General features: G+C 41.4%; 1 protein-coding gene across 1 annotated transcript; it reads right to left on the bottom strand.

Annotated features, from left to right (window-relative positions):
• Positions 1–378: 378 nt before the first annotated feature.
• LOC125481549 (protein PRRC2B-like) lies at positions 379–19,119 on the bottom strand. The gene is made up of 10 exons (XM_048593258.1): positions 18,997–19,119; positions 16,868–17,030; positions 15,396–15,511; positions 14,216–14,346; positions 12,757–13,003; positions 10,035–10,145; positions 8,810–8,989; positions 8,597–8,694; positions 4,730–4,823; positions 379–3,510 (listed from the first exon to the last, which is right to left on the bottom strand). Exons 1-10 carry the CDS (start codon positions 19,036–19,038, stop codon positions 3,289–3,291), a joined length of 1,404 nt encoding a protein of 467 aa, XP_048449215.1. The 5' UTR covers positions 19,039–19,119; the 3' UTR covers positions 379–3,288.
• Positions 19,120–25,000: the final 5,881 nt, after the last annotated feature.

The following is a 25,000-nucleotide window of genomic DNA, read 5'->3' as shown; positions in this document are numbered from 1 at the left end:
ACATTGTAAAGCTGTTGGTTGACTATGGTTTTAAACTAGAGTTGACTACAACTTGTGGAACACTGGTCATCCATGTATGCTGCCCCTAGTGTGCACTGTACTCTCTTCCACTCTTGCACTAACTTGGTTAATTAATGGAAAATGATGCAATTCAAATCAGTAAGCAGCACGCATTAAGGAACTAATAGCCCAAACTGAGTACACACCGCAGATTTTTTTCATCTTGGACTTTGTCACAGCAGGTCTGACATGTCAAGTGTCCTGAAGCAGCCTCACTGCTTTACCTGGAACCTTAGTAGCACCTCAACTGACAAGCATCCGATATTCATAATGAGCATTACGTTATTGCCACAATAGCTTAATAGAATCACTCTGCAGTGAGGATTGCAATGTTTTCTTTATTAAGAAAAGCATTAGGCAAGGAGCATATGCTGTTTTTGCAACCTATGAGTTCTGTACTCTTAACTTGGAAGACCAAACTGAAAGAAAGTCAGATATTGGTTTGCTGTTGTACAAATATAGCATAATGACAACCAAGAGGGAAATGCAATGAACTGCTCTGTAATTTGAACTAGTATAACAAAGGATATCCTGGCATTTAATGTCTATCTCTGGTCCTAACAACAACAGGCCACATGCTGTTTGGTTATGAATATTCTATGTGCTGGCTTTGCCAATGGCCTGAAAAAGTGTTCACATGGGAACAACAGGCGAAGAAACATAGCATTGATAAAGGAAGCACACCTAAGCTTCCTCTTGCCAGCAGTCCTCCAGTATCAAGTTTGCCATTGGTAGAGATATTGGGAAGTGGAAACCTCCAGGCGTTTCGAATAGTGGCTCATTCAGAAGGTGGTGATCTAAAAATAACTTAGGAATTCTTCTCCACAGTGACACAAGAATTTAAAAAAACTTGTGTCTTGAACGCTCATTCTCTATTCCTAAAGATAGCAAGTCAGCCTCTCATTTCTGTCAGGATATTGTTCAATTGGACATTTGTAAATGGGAGAAAAAAAAACAAACTGTGCACTCAGGGCACAAAACAAGCAATATTGCACAGCAACATAGTATGCAGTTTGAGAGTCAGTTAAAACCCTGCATTATTTACATTGAAATGTCAAACAGTTGTGTCACAGTTTCAAACTGCATTGTTAAAGCAGAGATGAAGTCTTAGAGTAATGACTTACTCCTACCTTTCAGATTATTGGCTTCCTTTGTTTCTTGTTACTGTGTAACATTCACTTACTGAACGCTCCCCCTTCCCGCCTAAGCCTCCGGAGTTGCCACTATACTGAATTGAGAACTTACAAGGGCATAAGTAACCATGGAAGATTAGGGCTTTCCCATCCACAGATATCATATCCAACCAATTCCCACCCACCCATCAGCTGTTCCCTCTGATAGGAAGGTGCAACTCTCAATCCTATCCCTGGATATTAAAAAAAGTGTTTGGCAGATAGATTCTGCCAATCGCTCGCTCTATCAAAACAGAGTCACTGCTATGGACTTCCTCAATTAACTAGGCTAACTTTGAGAAGTACTTTTTAGTAGGAAACCTGTGACACTGGGAAGGGTTGAATTTTCAAGACAATGCATTACTTTTCCTTGCAGTGGTCACTGGGTCAGGCATGGGCTCTCTAAAGCAACATATTTTCTCCTGAGAGTTTTGTTCTGCACAAATGCTGTTAGTCTTCCCTCTGAACTATTCCAAAGAAAATATTTCAGTTACTTCTGTCAAGAATCTCTTCCATATATCAGAAGACTCTACCCTTCCTTCCTCACCCTCACAAAGCAGCAAGGAAAACTGTAGGCAGAAATTGACAGATTGTCAGACATTGTCAGATTCTGGACAGGACCTGGGTGTCTTGCACACAGTCAACTAGAGGGAGTGATCTATTAAATTGCCCTCACACCAAATCTAGACATCGGCAACTTGTGCAGGTCAGTGTAGATGCCAGCAGTAGCTTCCAGTGCTGGGTTGAGCAACGGTGTACCAGAGATAAAGACTGATGTGACTTTGAATGAGACCATGTTTGGCAAGAGGATGCTCCTCCACACTGACAGTAGAGCAGAAAATTGTCACCCACTCTCAGTTCACAGAACCTGCAACTAATTCACATTCTCCTGGTACTTACGCATCAGAATGTGGGAAGTGGAGGATGGGGCAGGGAAATGAACGCTGTACTCCCTTCACTCGCAGCTGCAAAGCTAACACCACAGCCTACAAAGGAGGATGATCTCAATTACGGCACAACAGACAATATCATTGGACAACCAATGTATTTATTAGTTTTTCCTCAGCTCACATTTTATTATTAATCTAAACTTGCTTCATTCCACTGCAGCAATAACCACTTCTAATTTAAACAGGAACAGCATCACAATTTCACCTCACCGCCTGCCCATCCCTACCACTGCAGCGCTTTAAGAGCAGCACCGTGTACAGGGGGAAAACTGCAACTAGTTAATGTTCAACTCTGTGACAATGTCTGTGCTTTGGCAATACTGGCTGCATACAGCAACCAAGAGGGAAAGGAAAAGCTCAACAAACATTTAAAAAGCCACTTTCAGGGCTTTGTAAAATTGGCGACTGGGCCTGTGGGTGGAAGGACAGTATATAAAGGGAAAGAAAAAAAATTTAGAGAACATTTTGTTGATCTGGAGTGTATTATGTTGTTCAGCACCACCAAACTTGTGTCTTAACAGCCACAAAGTAAAAACAGTAACAGAAATAGTAATTTGTACCCATCTACCACTATTTAAAAACATTCATAACCGTTCTTTTTATAACATCGACAAGACAGAAGCCCAATCAGATCTGTCTGTAGTCATTTTGAAATGTTCAACTTATCACATGGCCATTTTACTCTAAACACCTTGTGTTCAAACCAATTCTAGTCATTATATGCTCTGTCCCTCAACAAAGAAAGCAGCTGCCTTATAAGGGATTGGCATTTATTAAGTGGATCTACAAGGACTTACTAGTTACCAATAAGATGAATGCTTCATTATGGTAGAGAAATCTAGACCTCTTTTCTTATAAAGGACTTATTAGCCTCTTCCTTCCCCCAACTCTTTCCTGCCAGTTCAGCTTCACACTCAATCCAGTTATTGCTGCTGGAGTTGGCTCTCTTACGTTTTTGCAAAACAACTCGTGTAGTCCACTGAAATCAGTAATGTTTTGTCTTTAAGAAAAAAAAAAAGCCATTTTCCTTTTGAGACAGACAAATGAAGCCCCTTAAGAGACGTAGATTTCTTCAGTTTTGAGAGGCTGCAGTCTCCGGCCACTGGTTACAGTTTCTCTTCCTGTGACTTAATGCTCTGGGGTTTGATGGGCCCTGTTCGCACTGGCTTGGGCTTGCTTGTGGATTTCTCGTCCTTGTGTGGCAGGGTGCTCTCTCCTTCCTGGTGCTCCTCAGCAGGATGTGAGCCAGTGTCACTGCTGTTGCCGCGTGGTGTCACCCGCTCAAAGAACCTTTGTGTGCTTTGCAGCACCTCTGCTCGCTGCTTTGCCTGGCAGGAAATTATGAAACAAAAACAAGAGCACAATTTATTGTGAAAGCACTCGGTCATCTATGCAGCTTCCTGACATATTTGCTCGATAATAGTTCATCTCTGAGCAATTTGAGTAATTTCCCACAATTACTTTTAAAAAGAGTGGAGACATGAAGCAATTGAGAGAAGAGTTGTATTGTCTTTCACTGGTGCACAGAGGTAGTGGGATGGGGAGGGTAAGACAAAGAACAACATAGTGCCTAGCTTAAAGGATGAGCTGCTAAATTAAGCGTCTGCAGGATTTTGATCTGTTAAGGGTGGCACAGGTAAGCCCCAAGCACACAACCTACATAAAAACCAGAAGAACTGCAGATGCTGTAAATCAGGAACAAAAACAGAAGTTGCTGGAAAAGCTCAGCAGGTCTGACAGCATCTGTGGGGAGAAAATCAGAGTTAACGTTTCGGGTCCGTTTCACGAGTTCTGAGGAAGGGTCACCGGACCAGAAATGGACCCGAAACATTAACTCTGATTTTCTCTTCACAGATGCTGCCAGAGCTGCTGAGCTTTTCCAACAACTTTTTTTTTGTTCTTGACATAAAATTTACATACAGTTGCTTTCCTGGTATTGTCACTATCTGTTGGGAAAGGAGACATCACTAGCAGGTAATGCATTCACGTAAGTATGCAGGAAATCAAGCCAGCACCTTTGCAAAAACCAGGTCACATTAAAAAATTGTCAGTTTCACAAAAATGTTACAAATAAAACCAAAAGAATACTGAAATTACCCACGCTTTAAAAAAAACACAATAAAGTTGATGTACAATGTTGGTGGTTTGTGCTACGCTACCTCTGCGCCCGAGTAAGAGAGCAGAGAACAAAGCAAACATTTCCCAGGCTTTGTTTTTAATTCATTTGGAGAACAACATTACAAAGCAAAACAAAACATGAAATAAAAATCTCTCCAATTCTGCATCACCAAAATAAACTAGATTCCAACTGTACAGGAAAGTGCAAGAAGGAATTTTACATGATTCCTGAGGGAGGTCCAAAGTTCAGAGATCCTAGGTTAGCATTAGTAGAGTACAAAACATCATAGTAAGGCTCTGGAGAGAACTGCAATCTACAACTGGAAGACAGCAGATACTTTATGCTCTAATGTAAATCAGGCTGAAATACAATATGGAGTTTGAGCATTTGCATCTTAGATGGGAACACGTACAAAAGAAGATCCTTACCTGCTGAGACACGTTCCCTCTGAAACATGGCAAGGAATTTACTCCACACTGGGCTGGTCCAGGAGATTTTCCTCTTGGACTTGTTGATCCAGGCCTAGAACAATACATAAAAATGCAAAGCTGATCCAAAGAGTTTTTAGCCACAGCACACGAATATAGCAAACCTCGTTTCCATGCTTTTACTGTACTCCAATAACCGAACAGCCCCACAAACGCAATAGTTCCCCTATAGTTCAGTTTTGATTTCACAGAAAGCACCAGGGAATGTTAATTTTTTGATTGATTTATCAGGTGGGTCCAAGGCCAGAGAACTCTAGATAACAAAAGGACATGGAGAGGACGACTAAGGACAAAAAAGCTAATGGCAAATACCAAGGACTCAATATGACAAAGTCCCTAGAAGAGTATAATAAAATGTAACAAGGAGAATTAAGAAGGAAACTAGGAAAGCAAAGAAAGTGCTTACCAAATTTTTAGAGAAGGACTTTTTAAAAAATATGAAGAGGACTAACTAGGGAAAGAGTAGGGTACATTAGGGACCAAAGAGGTAATTGGGGATCCAGGGTTAAGTATACTCAATGAACACTTTGTACTGGTCCTTAGAATAGAAAAGCACACCACAGGTATAGACATGAGGGCAGAGGACCAAAATAGGAGACATAAAAAAGGGATAGATTAGAAAATTAGATTTATCTAACCTCCACACTGGGAGAAGTTATAAAAGAATTCTGAGGGGGGAAGCAATGTTTGTACTTGGAGGGATACAGATTAATCAGGGGTAGTCAGGATGGCTGTGTTAAGGGAATATAAGAGTTTCACAAATCTGATCAAGTTTTCTGAGGAAGTAACTGGAAGCTTTGATGAGGGCAACATAGACTTCAGCAAGGTTTTTGATAAGGTCCCTCATGGCAGACTGGTCAAGAACAAACGAGCCCTTCAGATCCAAGGCAAAGTTTACATTCGTCCAGTTTGGATTCAGAGGCGGGTATCAGAGAGTCATACATACAGCAATATTTCTGTCTCTCTTTCCAGTATAGTTCTGTAGGATTCCGCATCATTTGTGGTGCATTAATAATTTAGACTTAAAATGTATGGGGTGGTGACACAAAATTGACACGGTGTTAAATATTTTTTTAAAAACTGCTGGAAAATATCACAATGGTCAACTGGACAGAGCTGTGGCAAATAGAATTCAACTCAGAAGGGTTAGAGGTAATGCACTTGGGGAGGGCTAACAAGGCAGTAGATTACATTATGAATGGTAGGACCCTGGAAAGTACTGAAAATCAGAGGGACCTTAACGTGCATTACCCGGAAGGTAGCAAGGCAGGTAACATTTATGCCACAAGTGCCAGGAAATGGCCATCTCCAGTAAGCTGGAATGTAACCATTACCCGTTGACATTCAATTGGACTCACCATGTAAATACAGTAGCTACAACAGCAGGCCAGAGGCCAGGAAAACTGCAGCAAATAATAACTCGCTGAAGCCTGTCGACAATTTACGAGGCAAGTCAAGGTCATAAATGAAATACTCCCACACTTGTCTGGATAAGTGCAGCTCCAAAAATGGTCAGAGTATGGAGTTTAAAAATTGGCAGGTAACATTGCAGCTTCGAGTCTTAGTTGGCCGTATTTGGAATATTGTGTTCAATTCTGGTCACCACACTACCAGAAGGATGTGGTGGCTTTGGAGAGGGTACAGAAAAGATACACCAGGATGTTGCATGTATGGAGGGCATTAAACTATGAGGAGAGGTTGGAGAAACTTGGGTTGTTCTCACTGGAACGACAGAAGTTGAGGGGCGACCTGATAGAGGTCTACAAGATTATGAAGGGCATGGACAGACAGGACAGTCAGAAGCTTTTTCCCAGGGTGGAAGAGTCAGTTATCAGGGGCCATGGGTTTAAGGTGCGAGGGACAAGGTTTAAAGGTGATGTACGAGGCAAGTTTTTTTTTTTAAAAAACACAGTGGGTGGTGGGTGCCTGGAACTCGCTGCCGGGGGAGGTAGTGGTAGTAGATACTATAGTGACTTTTAAAGGGCGTCTTGACAAATATATGAATAGGATGGGAATAGAGGGGTACGGTCCCAGGAAGGATAGGGGGTTTTAGTTGTGATGGGCAGAATGTCGGTGCAGGCTTGGAGGGCCAAAGGGCCTGTTCCTGTATAGTAATTTTCTTTGTTCTTTAATAACACTCAGGAAGTTTTACACCATCTTGGACAAAGCAGGCCACTTGATAGGCACTACATCCATAAACATCCACTCTCTCCACCACTGACGCTCAGTACAGTGTACACCACCTACAAGACAAACTACAGAAATTCATAGAAGGTCATCAGACAGCACCTTCCAAACGTACGACCACTTCCATCCAGAAGAATGGCATTAGATCTGAGAACACCACTACCTGAAAGGTCTCCCCAGGCAATTCACTCTCTTGACTTGGAAATAAAATGACATTCCTTCAGTGTCGCTGGGTCAAAATCTGGAAGGGCAATGTGGATCTACCTACAGCTCATAGACTGCAGTCCAAAGCAGCAGCTCACGACCACCTTCGAGGGAAATTGGGATGGGCAATAAGTGCTGGCCAGCCAGTGATGCCCATGTCTCAGAAGTGATCTAAAATGGCAGATAAGGTAGTTAAGCCACCTTACTGGATAATTTTTTTTATATTAGCCAAGGCATAGAATACAGAACAGGGTAGTTATGCTGGAACTATATAAAATGTTGATTAGGCCACAACTTGCGTAGTATGTGTAGTTTTGATCACTGCATTATGGGAAGGATGTGGTTGCAGCACAGAGGATATTGCCTGGGCTGGAAGGTCTGAGCTACAAGGAAAGATTGGATAGGCTGGGGTTATTTTCCCTCGAACAGGAAAAGCTTGAAAGGGGTCCCAAGAAAGGTTTGATGGGCATAGGTAGGTAGGCAGGCTAGGAAGGCATTTTTCTATTAGAAGGGTCATAGATTTAAGCTAAGAGGTAGAAGGGTAAGAGGAGAGTTGACAAATTGTTTTTTCCCTCCTAGTGTTAGGACTCTGGAACTCTCTGCCTGAAAGGGTGGTGGAGTCATAAACTCAACATTTAAGCAGTATTAAATATTCTCTCTGCATTGCCATTACCTCCAGGCTATGGGTAAAAGCTGGAATATGGGACACTGTAGTGAGATTTTTGTTGAGTGACATGGGCTGAATGACCCCTTTCTGTGGAGTAAACATCTATGGGAAGGGCAAAATCACTCCAGAAATGAGGCAGTTTTCTATGGAAGCCATACTTCACGTTAAAATTGTATGGGCAGTACCAACGAACTCTGAAAGAGCAACACAATTTTTTTTCAAACAGGTAAACTTCCTGACTTTTCTGCTGACAATACTTTCTCCAGGAGATGGTCCTAAGAGAAAGGCAACTTTTCTGTCCCTTGTGTCAGCCACTGATCCTTAAAAGAGCCTCAAGGTGTGCATACATTCAGCACTAGATTCTATGCGGTTTCACAGAAGAGACAGATTTTGTCTGGACCGAATACCTGGCTTTTGAATGGAAATGCAACTGCCTGTGACGTAAGCAACGCTGAGCAGCAGACTGAAAAGCACCAGCAGAGGTCACTCAACACTGAGCAAATATAAGCAGGTACCTCAGTGGTGATCGTTCTCTAGCGAGCCACCATCCCTCAAGAACTGAAAGCTCCTGCCTGTATAACGTAGCACTGATATATTCATCACAAACTGAACCAAGTATTAGCTTCTCTCTAATTATTTCAGCAACTTTACACAAAAAAAAAATTAGACTCGAAGGTATATTTAAATGAGAACTATTGGAAGTCCTTCATAAACACCAAAATCTAACTGAGGTCATTCCAAGCTCTCACCTGAATATTGCAGGTGATGGGACAGAATAGCCAAGTGCTCCTGGAGACGGATTCATTTTCCTATCCAAGTGAAATGTCTTCGGATCCATGGGGTTAACCTGAATTAAAAAGGAGAGCTCTGGTTAATATATTTTTGTATCTATGAAGCAGGACCAAAAACAACTTAAAATTTTAAGCACTTAAATTTAAAACAAATTAAGATGAGTTTTTTACCTCCCTTCCAAGAGTGGGTGCAGCAGCATGAAAACTTGAATGAACGACTCTTCGGGGGGGCCCTGGAGGGACGGTTTGTGCCTGTGAATGATGCAGAGACTGTGGAAGTTGGACCAAAGGCTGCTGCACAGACCCAAAGCCAGGGACAGATAACTGGGAGCCCAACATTGGGACCAACATCTGTCAAGAAACATATTCCAAAGTGAGCAGAGAAATGAAGGCTACAGCCTAAAAGAATACACTAAAAAATAAATAAGGACTGTGTCAAGATGTAGGGTCCCGCTTGAAGACTTTGAAAGTTTTGGTTAGGTAATCAGCTTCAGCTCTGCCTGACTTACTATTTTCTTTTCCAACTCTTAAACAGCAAAACCGAGCATATTCGCCTTGAAGTGGGTCATGTTTATACAAATCCATTCTAAAATCAGAGTCCATAATCTGGACTGTGTTGCAGTGAAATGGAGGATTGTGCACATTGTTGGGACAGCAGCCCCCCTCTGAAAGGGAATTTTAAACCATGTTCCACATGTGCCTTTTAGGTAGTCAGATCTAGGACCATCCTGGCCGTCAGCGGTGGCTATTGCTAACAGTGTTGTCTCCAAGTCAGAAAGTTCTGCGTTTTGGGTCTTGAGCTTAATAATCATGGCCAGTTCACTGATACAGTACCAAAAAAAAGAGTGCTGCTTTGCTGGAGGCTCCATCTTTCAAATCAGATGTCAAACCCAGGCTTTTGCCTGGGTGAAAAAGGCACCGTAGCACTACTTTAACACACAGTTGTACTGTTCCTTGTGACCTAGTCAATACGTAACCTTCATTCATCATATAAAACATGATGTCTGATCATGATCATATTGCTGTTCCCAGAATTTGTCAGTTCTGCACATATTGCCAGCCCAATTCTAACAAATGAACTAATTACACTTCAAAAGTACTTGGGGCACTCTGCAGTTGCAAAAGGTGCTATATGAATGCAAATCTTCCTTTCTTTCAATGTGACTCCCTCACCGAAACATGACATATGCTTTAAAATGGGGACATGATGCTAATGGTGCTAGTCCTCACATCTACACAATTCAGATGTCAAATCATTTAGGAATGCAGTAACCTTGAGGAATATAAAATTTCACAAGTTAAATGGTTTTGATTTTGCAAACAGTATCTGACCAAGCCATTCTCCCCCTCCCCCACCCAATGATTAATATCAATAAAACTCACTGTAGAAGATTACCTGGTGGAGGGGGCCACTGGACATTGGGGTGGCAGCAAAGTAGTTGCTCTGATTGGGCTGCTGCAGTGGAGAGGAATAGAAGTCCGATGGCTGGGCCATGCTTTGTCTCATCTGTCCAAAAAGTCAGCCGCATTAGCATTTAATGAGTTATTTGGGTCTATCATAGCAATTCCTATTACAAAAGTGTGTGTAGTCAGACAGATGCTTCCAAATACCCTTTCTAGGCGCACACTCTTCTGCGAAGGCGGAGCTGTTAGTGGTTAGGGCTGGACAGGTAGAGAGGAAGACAGGGGTTGCATTGGTGAAATTTAGGCTTCCCACTGGCTTATTGGGGAAATGCATGTCCTACTAGAGAGTGTTGTGACATATAATGTTAAGGAAAGATTCAGCTCCTCCTGCTCCACCATTGAACTGAAAGAGGACAGTAAAAATCCCAGTCTCTGGATTTTACCAATGAGCTCAGCGCCTCAAGCTGGACATAGTACAGAGGCTGAATGATCCTGTTCACTATCCAGAGTGCCCTGCTGTAAACCACCCACCTCACCCTCCCATCTCACACAAAGACACACTGAACAGTCAAAATATTTGATGCAGTTTAGGACTCAATTGTAGGGCGTAATTTAAAGTTAATTCATCAGGCAGGAAGCCTATAGGATGAGATGGTATGAGAGATCGTAGGAACTGCAGATGCTGGAGAATCTGAGATAACAAGGTGTAGAGCTGGATGAACACGGCAGGCCAAGCAGCAGAGGGGCAGGAAAGCTGACGTTTTAGGTCTAGACCCTTCTTCAGAAAATTTCTGAAGAAGGATTAGATGGTATGTTGATTTTATGCTGTGCACAATATTAAAACCTGATGACTATGATTAAGTGAATACAAACTGTTGGGGGGGGTGGCGGTGGCAAAAGAGCAGCACGAGAGGGCGAGGCACAAAGAGACAGATATGAAGGAAGCTGTCCTGAACTAAGTTTCACAGAATTCTCCACATTAGCATGCTTCCACCTCAACGAGGAAGGAGGCATTCCTGGATCTGGGAAATCAGATGGGTCAAGTGAATCAAGTATCAGTAGAGAAATACATGGGACAGTGGTCACAGTACTACAAGGTTCAAATTAGGCATGGAAAAAGGACAGGGATCTACATACAATAGCTACACTGAGGATGGCCCTTCTCCAATTAAATGAGTCAAGAACAGATGTGGTCCAGGTAAACTGGACTCAAAGGTCAGCAGGCAAATCTGTAACACAATCATGGGCCTGTACAGTCAAGGTATTTTTCCCACAAGGAAGAAGGCAATATCAGCAAAGCCAAAGTGTTATGGATGACAAAAAATGATAAAGAACAAGATCAAGTGAAATAAAGAGGGTCTACGACAGATACAGGGTTGACACAATTGAGATCAATCTGAATATACAAGGTACAACAGGGACGTGAGTAATAAGTGGCACCATAAATGAACACAAAGGATTTTTAATTATGTTAATATGACAGTTTTTAGATGATTCAGTTAAAGGGATCAGTGTTACCACAAGAATAGTTCTGCATAGGGGCTTGACCCTTTTCTCTCAAAGTGGTTACCAGTTGCAAATTTAGAGGGTGCTCAACCACCTTCCAATTACGCTCGACAGCAAGAGGGCTACTGTGTAATAATCGGAAATGAAAACACAAGATTTGCCATTTCGTATGACTATAGCTGAGTGAGTGAGTTTCAACTCCACCATTCTGCCTACTCCCTACATTCCCGGAGGCACTAAAATGTCTCTATCTCTGCCTTGCAATGCATTCAATAATGGAGCATCCACAACTCTTGAAAATAGAGAATTCCACAGATTCACAATCCTTTGAGCAAAGTAACTTCTCATCAGTCCTAAATGATCAGCTGTTTATCCCAAGTTTGCGTTCCTGCATTTTTAATCTTTCAACCCTATCAGGCCTTTTTTAAATCTTAAATCATCACCACATTTTCACCACTTACAATAGCAATCAAGATTACTCACCATGCCTCTCAAGATCATTTTTCTCAGCATAAGCAAGGGTGAAACTTAAGAGATTCTTGATCTTCTCAACTGCCAGACCAGGTGGCTAATTTTCAAAGTATTTTCTTCTTTTAAAAAGCTTTGGATTTAAAGATGTGTTCTTTGTTTGGAGAAAATGCTCATGGCTGATGGCCGAGATGGGAACTGCTGACCTGAATTCTCTTGCTAGGTCACTGGTTTAAGGCTGGTTGCAGGACCACGCATTACTTATCAAGTCTGGTGTTGATGGAAAAGCAGCTGCAGTCATCTGCGGAAACCTGAGCTGTTCCTGCTAGTTCTGTTGTACTTTTATAAAGTACAGGAGCAAAATCATCAGAAACCCCCAACCCCAAACTTAGTGTCTGTCATCTATTCTCACTTCAAAGAATATTTGAACATTGTTCCTTTCAGCTGTAGATCTGTGGTCAAGTTGTTTGTGATGCAGGAGGAGCTGGACTAGGTTGACCCAGACAAAAGGATTCACTGTGATGATACTCAGAAACAGTGCTCAAGTTAGAGTGTGGAGGGGGGAAAAACCCATGCAATTAGTCAGTAACCAAGAAGGAATCAGAAGAAAATGATCCAAGGACAAAACTGGACAGAGTTTGGAAACAAGAAAGGACTAAGCGGGATTGTGGAAAGGTCTAAATCCTTACTTTTAAGTACTCTAAGATACTCAGTGAGAATAAATATTACAGGCCACTTACCTGTATTATCTGAGAGTCAATGAGCTGTGAGTTGCCCAGCTGGGTGTTGTAGATGACAGACATTGGAGGAGTACAAGCTGTGTGCTGGTAGGGCAATCCTGGCTGAGCCTTGGCCACCTCTGCAGCCTGCACTGCTGAAAAGCCAACATACTGGCCTTTTACTGGGGCCCCAGATATCAGTGTAGACCCTTGTACCATGGCTGCAGAGGGAGGGGAGAGTCCAGGCTGGAGATACAACTGTTGGGACCTGTCAAATGGAACAGATATTCACTGGCATACAAACTGCAAATTGTGGAAATGAAGATACACCAACACATTAATTGATATCTTAAAACATGCTTAAAAACCAAAGAAACTAGCTATTTGGCCCATGCTCTAGGACGAGGCACACTGCCAGTCTAGCTGTTCCAGTATAGCTACAATACCAGCATTTATCTGACAATGTGGAAGATTACCCAGGCATGTCCTGTCCACCATAAAATGGGATAAATCCAATCTGATTAATTATCACCCCATCACCCTCATCTCAAATCAGTGAAGCGATGGAAAGTAGCAGCATTTACACAGCAATAACCTGTTCACTGATGCTCAGTTTGGATTCCACCACCATCACTCGGCTCTCGATCTCAACACAGCCTTGGTCTGAACCGAGTTGAAAAACTGCATTTCAGAGGTGACCAGAGAGTGACTGTCCTGTATGTTAATGCAGCAGGTGGCGCATTTTGCATTACGGAGTCCCTTGCAGAATTGAAGTCAATATCGAAGAGAAAACTCTTGACTGGTTCAAGTTATACACAAAAGGGTGGTGATTGTGGTTGGCCTCCATCTCAGCTCCAGGATATCAATGCAACGGTTCCAAGTAGTGGCAGCCTCGGTTCAACCATCTCTAGCGGCTTCGCCAATTACTTCTCTTCGTCATAAAAATCAGACGTTCTCATATCCGAAGAACAAAAAATCATGACAGGGTCTATGCTTCAAATGAGCCTTCTTCAGCGCACTCTAATAACATATCCTTCTACTCCATTATGCCTTGTATGCTTATCCAAGTACACCACAAACGTATCATTGAAATATTTCAAAGCGTTGTTTGCCTGTTCACAACTAGAAAACTGGGCTTATTTTCAGTTTATTAAAATTCTATTCTAAGCCACAACCAATATTTTAAAATCAGAAATGAAGCAATCCTTAAACTGATTGGCTTCATACTGGATGCAATGAAAACAGATCTAAAAAGATATGAACAGCTGACCTCAGGATAAAATTAAAACACATATGGAAATAAACTAACGTGAAGATTTACAACCAAGAGTTGAGTGCACTTGTACTTTTTTCTCTTCACTGCACGTATTAAAGTCAGCCACAAATTGAAACAGCAACTTTAAAAGGAGCAGACCCATTGAATTTAGTGGTCTGCTTTCTTATTTCCATCCACATGCCGCAATGGCTGGGAAAGCCTTACCTGAAAGACTGGAGGGAACTGAACATATCCTGTGTTTGGGAGACTGGCGTCCCTTGTCGGATGCTAAGGGTAGAAACCTGCGCCTGACCCTGAAGAGGAGTGTGAAGTGTTATCTGTTGGGTCGGCATTGCCTGCAAAACAGAACATTTTATAACAGTTCAGCTGCTTGAAAGGGACTTTTTTTAAGCAAAAAGAAAATAGTAAAAGAAGAAATAATCTTCGAGAAACTCTTCGAAAGTTATTTTAAGAAGCTGGGTGAATAATGTCCTACAGCCATACTGCTTACTATCATTAGTTAAATCCAATGCTATGCCAAGCTAGACCTTGGAAATTTCTAGATTAAATCAGTGACTTGCACAGAATTAGAAGATCTCAGCTGGAGCAGTAGAGCTATGACAATTGACCTTGGAAGTCCTGGTGCTTGAGAAGCAAATCAATGGAGATTCCTACTCCAATCTCCATCCAGTCTCCCTCCACTGGCAAATGCGCAAGTTAACACAGACAGTAATTAACTTGAGCCACATTGTTGTCCACAGTGAAACTCATTAGATCCATTGGCAGCTTGGGCACATCCAGATTAAAAAGGACATTCACAGATTCCTCAGCCTTGACACTGGCAAGCTTTTTTTTAAATGCATGAAGAGAGCTGCATTCTGGGAGTGGACCAATGGCAGTGGACCAAGCAGAAACTCAGTTGTTAGCAATTTACCCAAATGAGAACGTTCACATCACACTCCAACACCACACCCAGCAGCCCCTATTTTGAAGGGAGATTTGAAGTTCTCCCAGGTGCCTTGACTAATCTTTATAATTTAAGAAACAAACATAAAAACACAGATCATCACTGCAATTATCTCACTGCTGCTCTGGGGCCTTGGCCTTGAAAATTGCAAACTAGTTGCTACAGTTCCTTCCTTAGGCCAGTTCTATGCTTCCAAAGTACTTCAATTATGCTTTGGAACATTGCGAGGTCGTGAAAAACATTGGAATTTTAAGTCTATTGTTTCATTTCAAAACTATGCTGATCCAGAGTGAAACCTAAAAAAGAGAAAGAAATGTGCCCCAAGATAGCAAGACTCCAAGACTCCACACATCTGATAGGTTGCCAGCAACAACAGGACCACAGTGGTGACAGCTCATACCAAAATCTGCAGCATTGTAAGGGTTATGAAGATCTTACCCGTGGAAGTCCAGACTGGAATGCCTGATGCTGGGAGATAGAAGGAGGCATCCCACGAGGTTGGCTACCATAGCAATGGCTTTCCATGTAGCAAGGTGGAATCTGGCCACTTGGTGCTGTTGGGGGGAGGGAAGAGAAAGAGGTAAACAGTTCAACTCAACACACTACATCAGTGAAACCAGTGAAAACAAACAAGTATGCTGTAAATTACATTCACACTTCGTAGGGATCTGTGAAGAAATATGTGAAAGTCCAAAAGCAGTGATCATCACCTCAAGATTTGATCTGGATGATTTCAGATATACAGAGCCTTGAGAGTTGCAATTACACGTTTTGTTTGGGCAATGAAATTTGGATGATCGGTGTGGCAGAATGCTCCAAAATCAATTAAACAATAGGGATCCAACAATATTATTCCCATCTCTATTCCAAGAGGCTTTTTAAGAAAAGTAGCTGTGTTTTTTTGGATTGTTTTGCACCAGTAGATGGTGGTGCTGCTGCACAGCACATTCAAAAGGTAATAATTATTACTAGGGTATGTAGCAGCAATTCTGTTCTAAATTGGCTGTTTCTCAACATTAGGCTTTTGGCTAATGAATAGTTGGGGCCTTCAGACCTGGGGACCACAGTGCATTCCTGGGGCTAATTAGGTTAACAGCAGGGTGGGGGCTGGCTACCAATTTAGTGCAGTTAGGAATGTGGAAAAAAGTGCTGGCAAACTGCACGGACAGACATCAGGCAGGACAAGTTCAGGCAGAACTCGCTGTCCTTTGTGACTGAAAATATTGTTTGCTAGCTGCAACTCCCTTGCCTCTTGCCAATGCAGTATTTTGAGGGAAGCTTCATTATCTGAGGTGGTGGCTTTCACAAGGAACATGAAACCAGTTCATGAAAGTAAACATGATTCCAAATCGAAGATGAGCAGGGCAAGTCTCCCTAGTTTCCTGTCAATAATCAATAAAATGGGATTGTGTCATTATTGCTTCGCTTGTTATGTGGGAGTTGCTTGCTGTGTTTCCAGACACAATGACAGTGACTACACTACAATCAAGTATTATAGAAGGAAGGCTTGGACATTCTTGAATTGTCTAAGGTGCTACACAAATGCAAATCACTTCTTATAGCTTCACACATGAAGAATGGGCACATCTGAAAAAAATACAGATATAACACATTTTAAAAAGGAGGAGAAAAAGTGGGGAAGTGAGGAATGAAAAAGATTTTAAAAAGGGCAAAAACAGCAAAATGTTTAATGTGGAGAGCAGTAGACGATTACATGGTTGTAGTGACAAGTAGAAACGTTGATTGAATAATCAGAAATAGCAAGGGAACACAATACATTTGAATTGTCTTCAGTTGTCCCTGGACTACGAGAAGTGCAGGGGGAACATACAGATGGGGAGCAGGGAGTCTGCGCGCCAAGTGGTGTACGAGAAAGGCAGGTGTTACATCAAAGTACTAAGATACTGAACCTGAGAGTGGGGCAGATGGTGCCACGGAGGCCACAGGTATTGAGTTAACAAAAGAATGGTAGTCATCAGCCATCTCAGGCACATCTGCATTAGTCACACTTGCAGCAACATCTTTTTCTGTAACCCCTGGAGACTTTTCCCATGCTTTTCGAGCAGACTCCATCTGACGAGGAAGGATAAAAATAGATAAGAAAGCAGCCTCTTGTATATTAGCAATGTTAAAACAGTATTGCAAATGCCTTCCATCATGGACAGGTAAGCCATTCAGTTGCTCTAAACTTCAAGCACTGTAGGTGTACCCGCACTGGATGGAATACAATGGTTAAAGATGGCGGTTCACTACAAATTTCTCACTGACAAGGGACTGGTAACAGTGAAAGAGTACATCTTTAAAAATTAAAAATGTTTAAGTTACTTCTATCACTAGTATTTCTTCAAAATATACACATGAACCATGAAGAGGGGGACGTGGTGACCTAGTGCTTTTATTACTGGTCTGTTAATCCAGAGATCCAGGTAATGTTCTTGGGATCCTGGTTCGAATCCTGCCACAGCAGATGGTAGAATTTGAATTCAATAAAAAAATCTGGAATTAAGTATCAGTGACGACCATGAATCCATCCCTAATTGTCAGAAAAAACCCACCCGGCTCACATGTCCTTTAGGGAAGGAAACGACCATCCTTACCTGGTCTGGCTTACATTTGATTCCAGACCCACAAGTGTGGCTGATTAACTACCCTCTGAGCAATTAGGGATAGGCAATAAATGCTGTCCAGCCAGTGAGGCCCTCATCCATGAATGAATAAAAAAGACATTTTAAAGGCTCAACAGCAGATTTTATTATCCAAAGTTAGATTTGGGCTTGGAGATATAGACCAAATGTGCTGCTGGCAGGGGTAGTTTCCTTCACTAGCAGTAGCTGGTCAGGAAATGCTTTTTAGAAATATTACACTTAACTATCAGCAAGCTGCCTATCTATTCCTTCTAGGCGCAGGAGCAGCTTTTAGATAACAAGACAATGTAGACAAAACGGAAGGTGTTTAGAGCATGATAATAGCCACCTGTGAAAAAGGCCCAACAGCAAAAGGAAGATGCTCCCAAATGAGCAGTGACATCAAAATTAAGCTAAGGATTAGAGGAAGGGGACCAATCTAGAGCTATCATGCTATCAAACAAGTGTACAGTAAACAAAATAGAAAAAAAGAGGCTTAAATTGGGACCAAGAAAGAACTGCAAGTAACTTCCTTCCACCATTGTAAAGGTACTATCAACAATTGAGCCAACTGGAAAACTTGGGTCAACAGCAGCTCAAATACGCTACCTGAAGGCTGAACACAAGAGTGGTTGGTTCCTACCACAAGTAGGTTCCTGAGTGTCAATCAAATGCGGACAATAGTTTTAAACAGTGAAGTCCATGGTGCCGTTAACATACTCTAGTTCTGAAAGTGGATTGTGCTACCTGTGCTAGGTTACTCCAACTCCGAGCAACAGTTGGCAATTCAGCATGGGTTCAAACTTGGGCAAACTATCTAACAACAGTGACTTTATTCTCAAGAGTCTTAGTATCAAGATGCCTCTAAAAGAATTGGATTAATAACAACAGCTAGGAACCAATCCACCCATTCACGAGTAGACCCAGAAATTGTGAATAGTGAGAGGTAGGTTCATCACATTCCTCCGCACTTCTGTTCATAGGAAAATGATGGAATTTGTCATTAGAGGACTGGGATTGTTCTAACTCTTCCTTTTTGAAGAGGTTTAAAACTGAGAGGAATGGCTCTGGAGAAGCTGAGATACACTGATCTGTGATCTGCTCTGTTAAGGCACTTCGACAGATTTAACTCAAACTCAACCACTGGGGTGGCAGGATGGCTGGCAGATTCTCTTGCACCTTGGCTGTCAATGTGGTCTTCAGACGATAATCAGGGGACGTGTTCTGAAGGGCGAAAGCATATATACTCCATGTAAACAGCACAAAAAAAAGACCAAAGTTCCACTGAGTTCTTTCAGATAATTTCAATAGAAGCACTGATCTGAATCCTTCTTTGAAGGCAGAGCTGTTGACCAGTGACTTAGCCAACTGGAACTAATTGTCCTTTCATGCCAACAGTGAATGAGAAATCCTACCTTCAGAGACAATTCATTGCTGGGGAGAGATACAGGAGACATCCCATTGTCCTGTGGTGGGGTCTCAATGGTGGGGACTGGCACTGGGGCAGCTAAAGGCACCTGGGAAGGACAACACAAGAAACATCAATGCCCCACTTCTTTTAAAATAATGAGCTGACTGATATCCCATGCAGTCAAGCAGCCTGGCTATACAGACTGACAATCTAGGCTGATGCATGAACAGTGGCAACCTGATTGATGTCACAGAATGGATTTGCAGGCCAAAAGGAGGAAAGATCCTAAGCAGGGAAATAGATTTTCGTTGGGGTGATGATGGAGCGAGAGGGGAGTGAAGAATTGGGAAAAATTACCAAAAAGCAGTGTAGATGAAGTAGGAAACAGGCCTTCGACGAATGCAGATAAGAGGGTTATACTTTCATCATTACGAAATATGACTTGCACAGGTTTATGCAACAGAATTCGGAGATGTAGATTAAAACTACATCTGTTGAGTTTTTTTGCCTGCTATTTAATTTGACAGCGCAACATCTTTTAAGGATGAGGTTTTAAATACCTATGGAATAACTCTGATTAGGAATAACAATGTGCAATATGTCTGGATTTTGGAGCTAGTGACATTGCCTCTTCATTAAGTCTAACATAAAAGCAGCTTCCTTATGGATAAAGATATACTGGCCACTTCAGTCCGTGGTATCCCACGCTGTCTTCACAATACAGTACTGTCTAAAAGGGGATGGCTTTTTTTTGATGGGGGGCGGGGGGAAGAAGAGTAGGCTTTGGTGGAGGAAGAGAGGAGAGGAGCAGGCTTGCATGTGCACACAGAACATTACCAATTATATGTAATTACTCCAGACACTGCAATTAACCAGGATTTTTGGAAGCACATCTGTCTAAACCCCTGTGGAACAAGTATTTACAACAGAAGAGGTTATACCCTGCAAGTGTTTAACTTGGCAAGAAATCTGTCAGTCAGTTTGACATCTGGAAAAACAGACTTTGCTCATTGAACGATGCCATATCAATTTGCTGACAGCTGGAAAGCAGGACCCAAAAGGAGGACGTTCCATAAAGGGGAAGCGATAAACTCACGAGCAGATTACCCTTTCTGCTGTAGATTATTTTTACAACAGTTTATTTTGCTTGGATTCTAGATCAGCAAACCATGTGGCAGTTTCCCTTCAATTTATATTAAAATCGCTTCAGTTACTGGCAGCTGAACTGTAACTGCCCCCCCACACAATAACAACTAGAAGACAAAAAAACAAAGAAATAGGAGCTGGAATGGGCCATTTGACATTTTGAGCTTGCTCCACCATTCAGCAAAATCATGACTGATCCTCCTCAACTTCAACTTACTGCCTTATACCAATATCACACACTGCCCTTACTATCCAAAAGTCTATTGCCCTGTCTTGAACATAATTAGCAAATGAACACCTCCAATTTTCCGAGAACAGAATTTCAAATATCCACAAATCTAAGAAATTTCTGGTCATCTCAGTTCTAAAAAGCCTGATTACTTATTTGGAGATTCTGCCTCAATTGTTCCAGGTACTCAAGGCAGGGAAACAATTTCAGTATCTGCCCTATAAAGCCCTGTATTTTTAATTTGATCACTTTTATTCTTTTAAGTTTCAGCGAGTATAGACAACCTACGTGATCTCCCCTCCTCACAGGGAAGGGCTGGTGCAACGAAGCTTTGCTCTATCTAGGACAAGTAGGTCTTTCCTGAAAGCAAAGGTCCAAAGCTGCATACAATCATGCACTTGTGGCCTCAAAGGCCTGGACAATTGCAAGAAGATTTTTTGTTCTAATTCCTTTGTAACAAAGGTTACTATACTATTCGCCTTTCCATTGCTTGCTGTACCTGCGCACCTGCTTTCAATGTAGGAGGAGGATACTTGGGTCCCTCCAAAGGGGAGCATTTCAGAAAAGATTTAAAAGGGACCTGAGGGGCAACTTTTCGACAGAGGGTGGATCATACGTGGACTGAACTGCCAGAGAAAGTGTTGGATGCGGGTACAGTTACAACATTTGGATAGGTACACGAAAAGGAAAAGGTTTAGAGGGATATGGGCCAAATGTAGGCAAATGGGACTAGTTTAGTTTGGGAAACCTGATCCGTATGGACGAGTTGGATGGAAGGAACTGTTTCCTTGCTGTACAACTCTGCTTTTTAAAATTCTTTCTACCAGAACAGAAAACTTCACACTTCATTGTAATATGCAGGTTAAGGCCCAAGCTTAGCAACCAAGGTACCACCACTGCCATGTCTTTTGTCCTGCCTGTTTCACTCTGTGGTGCTGCATGGCACAAGTGTCAACTCTATACCTGTACTCCTATTGATATATAAACATCCAGTCTGCCCAAAAATGTAAAAACTAAATCAAAACTATAAATAGGGTGTCTAAAAATATGGAAAGGTCCAGTTAGTCAGATGGCGCATACAATATATTTATGAAGGTCCAGAATTCTTGGTCAACAATGGCTGTTATGACAGGGTTACTGTAATTAGCTTGTGGTCTTGAAATGGGATGCAGTGGCAAAAGCAAAAGTGCAAGGTTCCTGTTGTAAAGTACATTTCTGTGGGTGACAAATCAGAATAGGATAGGTGTACAAAGCTGAGGTAAGGTAGATCCAGTTCCCCTCAGTAGAGGGATCAATAACCAGGGGAAGTTCTAAGGTAAGGACTAAGAGGTTGAGGGGATTTGAGGAAAAGATTTTTCACCCAGAAGTTTGTTAGTATCTGGAACCTACTGCTTAAAAAAGGGTGGTAGAGGTGAGAACCTTCAACACATTTAAGAACTATTTTGGTGACCACTTGAAATACCATAACATACAAAGCAACAGGCCCAGTGGTGGAAAATGGGATGACAACAGATGGATGCTTGATGACCAGCCCAGTCAAGATAGGCCAGAGGGCCTCCTTTCATAATGTAAAAATTTTATGACCATGACTGAGTTCCAAACGCCACAAAAGAACATGCCATGAAGAGATAGGGTGAGCATTTCACGCAGTACCAGAACGCATTTGGTGCTTAAGTAAACACATTCTCAAATGACAGCCAGGAGAAGCAATATTTAAATTTCCAATGATTGTTACATCAGCTAGGCTTAGACAACTTATTTCTTACAAACTCTTGAATGCTAATAATAGGGTTTGAGGACATAGTAGCTGTTAAGAATCTTTGATTACAAATGAGTTTCTACACACACGGAAATGTTATACAAGGTATAGTGGATAGTTAGAAGCTTTAAAACAATCCAGTGTTCCCTCCAATTTTTTTCCCAATCCATTTGCAGAATGAATTTTGTTCTGTGCAAAGAAATGCGATGTATACCACCAGTTTTAAAAAAACAGCACAGGAGAAATAAAAGAATATTACATTGGCCAGTAATATGGTAACATAAATACATTTTAAGTGAGAGACAGTGGTAGTTAAACTTATGATCTCTAGGTTTTAAGTTCAATGCCATTACTGCAGCACTACTTTAAACAAGAAAGGCATTTGTTAGCTTCTGTATTGTAGTTTATGTTTTAATCATTTGACAGAAGAAAATTTGAATAGTTAGCAATGACTCAAACCAAGTGAAAGATCTTTTGTTCCAATGCACCAAGCTCAAAATAGGAAGTGCCAAGGAAATTTGCCTTTTGAATTGACAGAAAATGTGGGAAAGGCAAGTTTTACTTTCCAGCTTAATGTTATCTTTACTTAAAACTGCTATGAACAGTGAAGAAAATAGCTTAGTTGTTTCTTCATACCAAAAACATAAATGAGGCAAATATCTCTGCAAACTTGGGAAAGAGGTTGGCTCTTGTGAACTGGAATGCGAAGGTCAGAACGAGACGATGTCCCTTAAAATTACTTGAATATTGAAGGGTGAAAATGCAGCTGGGAATAGGGGCAGAGTGTTCCGGAGATCTATACATATAGATCAGATCAGTTTAGGTACTGATAAGAGATAATGGGAGCAGTATGTAGGCTCCTGAAGAGTAACCACTGTAGGATAAGGCTTACGGGAAGAAACAAGTGAACTGGAGAGAAAGGTAGGGCACAAATCAGAAGTGATTTAAATCTACATAAACTACTCAGCTTGGCAATGGTATCCTCAATGATGAGTTCTTGGACTGTTTTTTGGCATTGTTTCATAGAACAGCACATCCCAGAACAAACCAGACACCAGATGTGTAACTAAATTAAGTAATGACCTCGTAAAGCAGCCAGCACAGTAACAACAGTGATTGTAACATGATTAATTCCAGATTTAGTTTGATGGAGCAAGGAGGGGGATGTAAGACCAGTGTTTTAAACATATATAGGGGTAATTATGAGCACACCAAAATAGGGATGGATGGCCAAGTTGAATTTGGAAATTGGGCAAAGGGATAGGTCAGTAGAGGCACAGTGGCAAACATTTAGGGCAGATATAATGAAATTCGTATATATTAATACCCCTTTTTTGAATTTGGACTTCAAGTTAGACACAGTGGAGGTGCTACCTACCTCTGTGAAGGGTTTTGTTTTAAAATAAAAGTCAGTGTCCATCCAGAACAGTGCTTAAAAATTTCACATTTTGTCAGAGTGGGGTACTGACGGCCTTTGTGGTATTAATGGAAAAAATGTTTATTCGGTTCCGTTTATGATAGGCAAATTAACATGCCAGGCTTTGTTTTCAGTTAAGAATTTAGAATGAGCATATTTTCTTAACTCAATTCATAAGACACCAGTATCTCATTTAGAAGCAAGTTTAGTTTCCTTCTGAGAAGGATACAGCTCAAGTTCAGTGAACAAGTCACCTGAACAGAAGGGTTAAATTTGAGAATTTTTCAAGACAGGGAAAGTTTTGTTCCAATCCTTCAGGTTATTAGAACTGAGAAAGCTTAGGTTTGCATTGGTAGATTTAGAAAGGACTCATCTTCACAATCCATGGCAAAGAATCTGGCAGACGTCAGTTAAGCAGAACCCCAAAGAGCTGACATAAGACGTGTTATTCCTCCGGACTTGGGTCACTATAATGGAGAACGTGGGGAAGCAGGCTGAAACTTTTTTCACTGCGTCGAGATCATTCTAACTGTCTTCTATAGATAGATTGCTTGTTTTATTTCATTGTGTAAAAAATGTTCTTCTGTTAAAGAAAATCTTGACAGCATTGTTTCAACATCTAAATAACTCCACTTTTAACAGAGACAAAAAATCTTGATGCAATCAGGAAGAATCAGTACAATTTTGTGTAAAAGTAATCATGTTGAGTTCACTGAAGCTCTTTTGAGGCAGTAACTAAACAATTTGATTAAAGGGAAACTTGTGAACATGGTGTACTCCAGAATGCATTTGGCAAGGTGCGACATCAAAAGGTTACTACAAATGAGAGCTCTTGATATAGGGGTTACCTAATTAGCACGAGCAGAAGCTTGGTTAGCTAACCGTTAGACAGAAGTAGGCGTAAATGAGTCAGTTTAATGTTGGTAAGATGTGACAATTGGAGTACCACAGGGATCAGTGCTGGCAAGAGAAAGAAATATGGAGTTGTAGCTACAAAAGATCAGTCAACAGCTCATTGAATGGTACAGCAGGCTTGAGGGGCCTACTGATTTGTATGTTCGTATGCATGCCTGGTCAGGTAGTGCCATTTATTCCATCTATACCTACCCTTCACTTTTTAAGATGACACACTGAATTGTGAAGTATTGATGAAAAAGAGACCTGCTTCCCAAACATTTAAACCCTAACTCATCAATACAAATGCAGGAATGACAAATTTCAAACGATCAGAACAGTTCATGTCATAGGAAAAAAGGCAGTGCTGACTGGTTGGCAAATTGACTCTGACTGATCAACAAATTGCCATTGAGAAAGCATTTGGGAACGAGTTCATCATTTTTAAAGTAAACGGTCTCTCACAAATGAAGCAAAAATAAAAGTGATTTGGAGAGAGGAAACATGCATGGATCAAAACATCCCATGAGACAACTTTAAGAACTTTTTTGCATCATTGGTTG

This window comes from Rhincodon typus, unplaced genomic scaffold (assembly GCF_021869965.1).
Source record: "Rhincodon typus isolate 14 unplaced genomic scaffold, sRhiTyp1.1 hic_rhity00002569, whole genome shotgun sequence".
NCBI classification, from domain to species: Eukaryota; Metazoa; Chordata; class Chondrichthyes; order Orectolobiformes; family Rhincodontidae; genus Rhincodon; species Rhincodon typus.
This window is presented reverse-complemented; position numbering and strand designations above follow the sequence as displayed.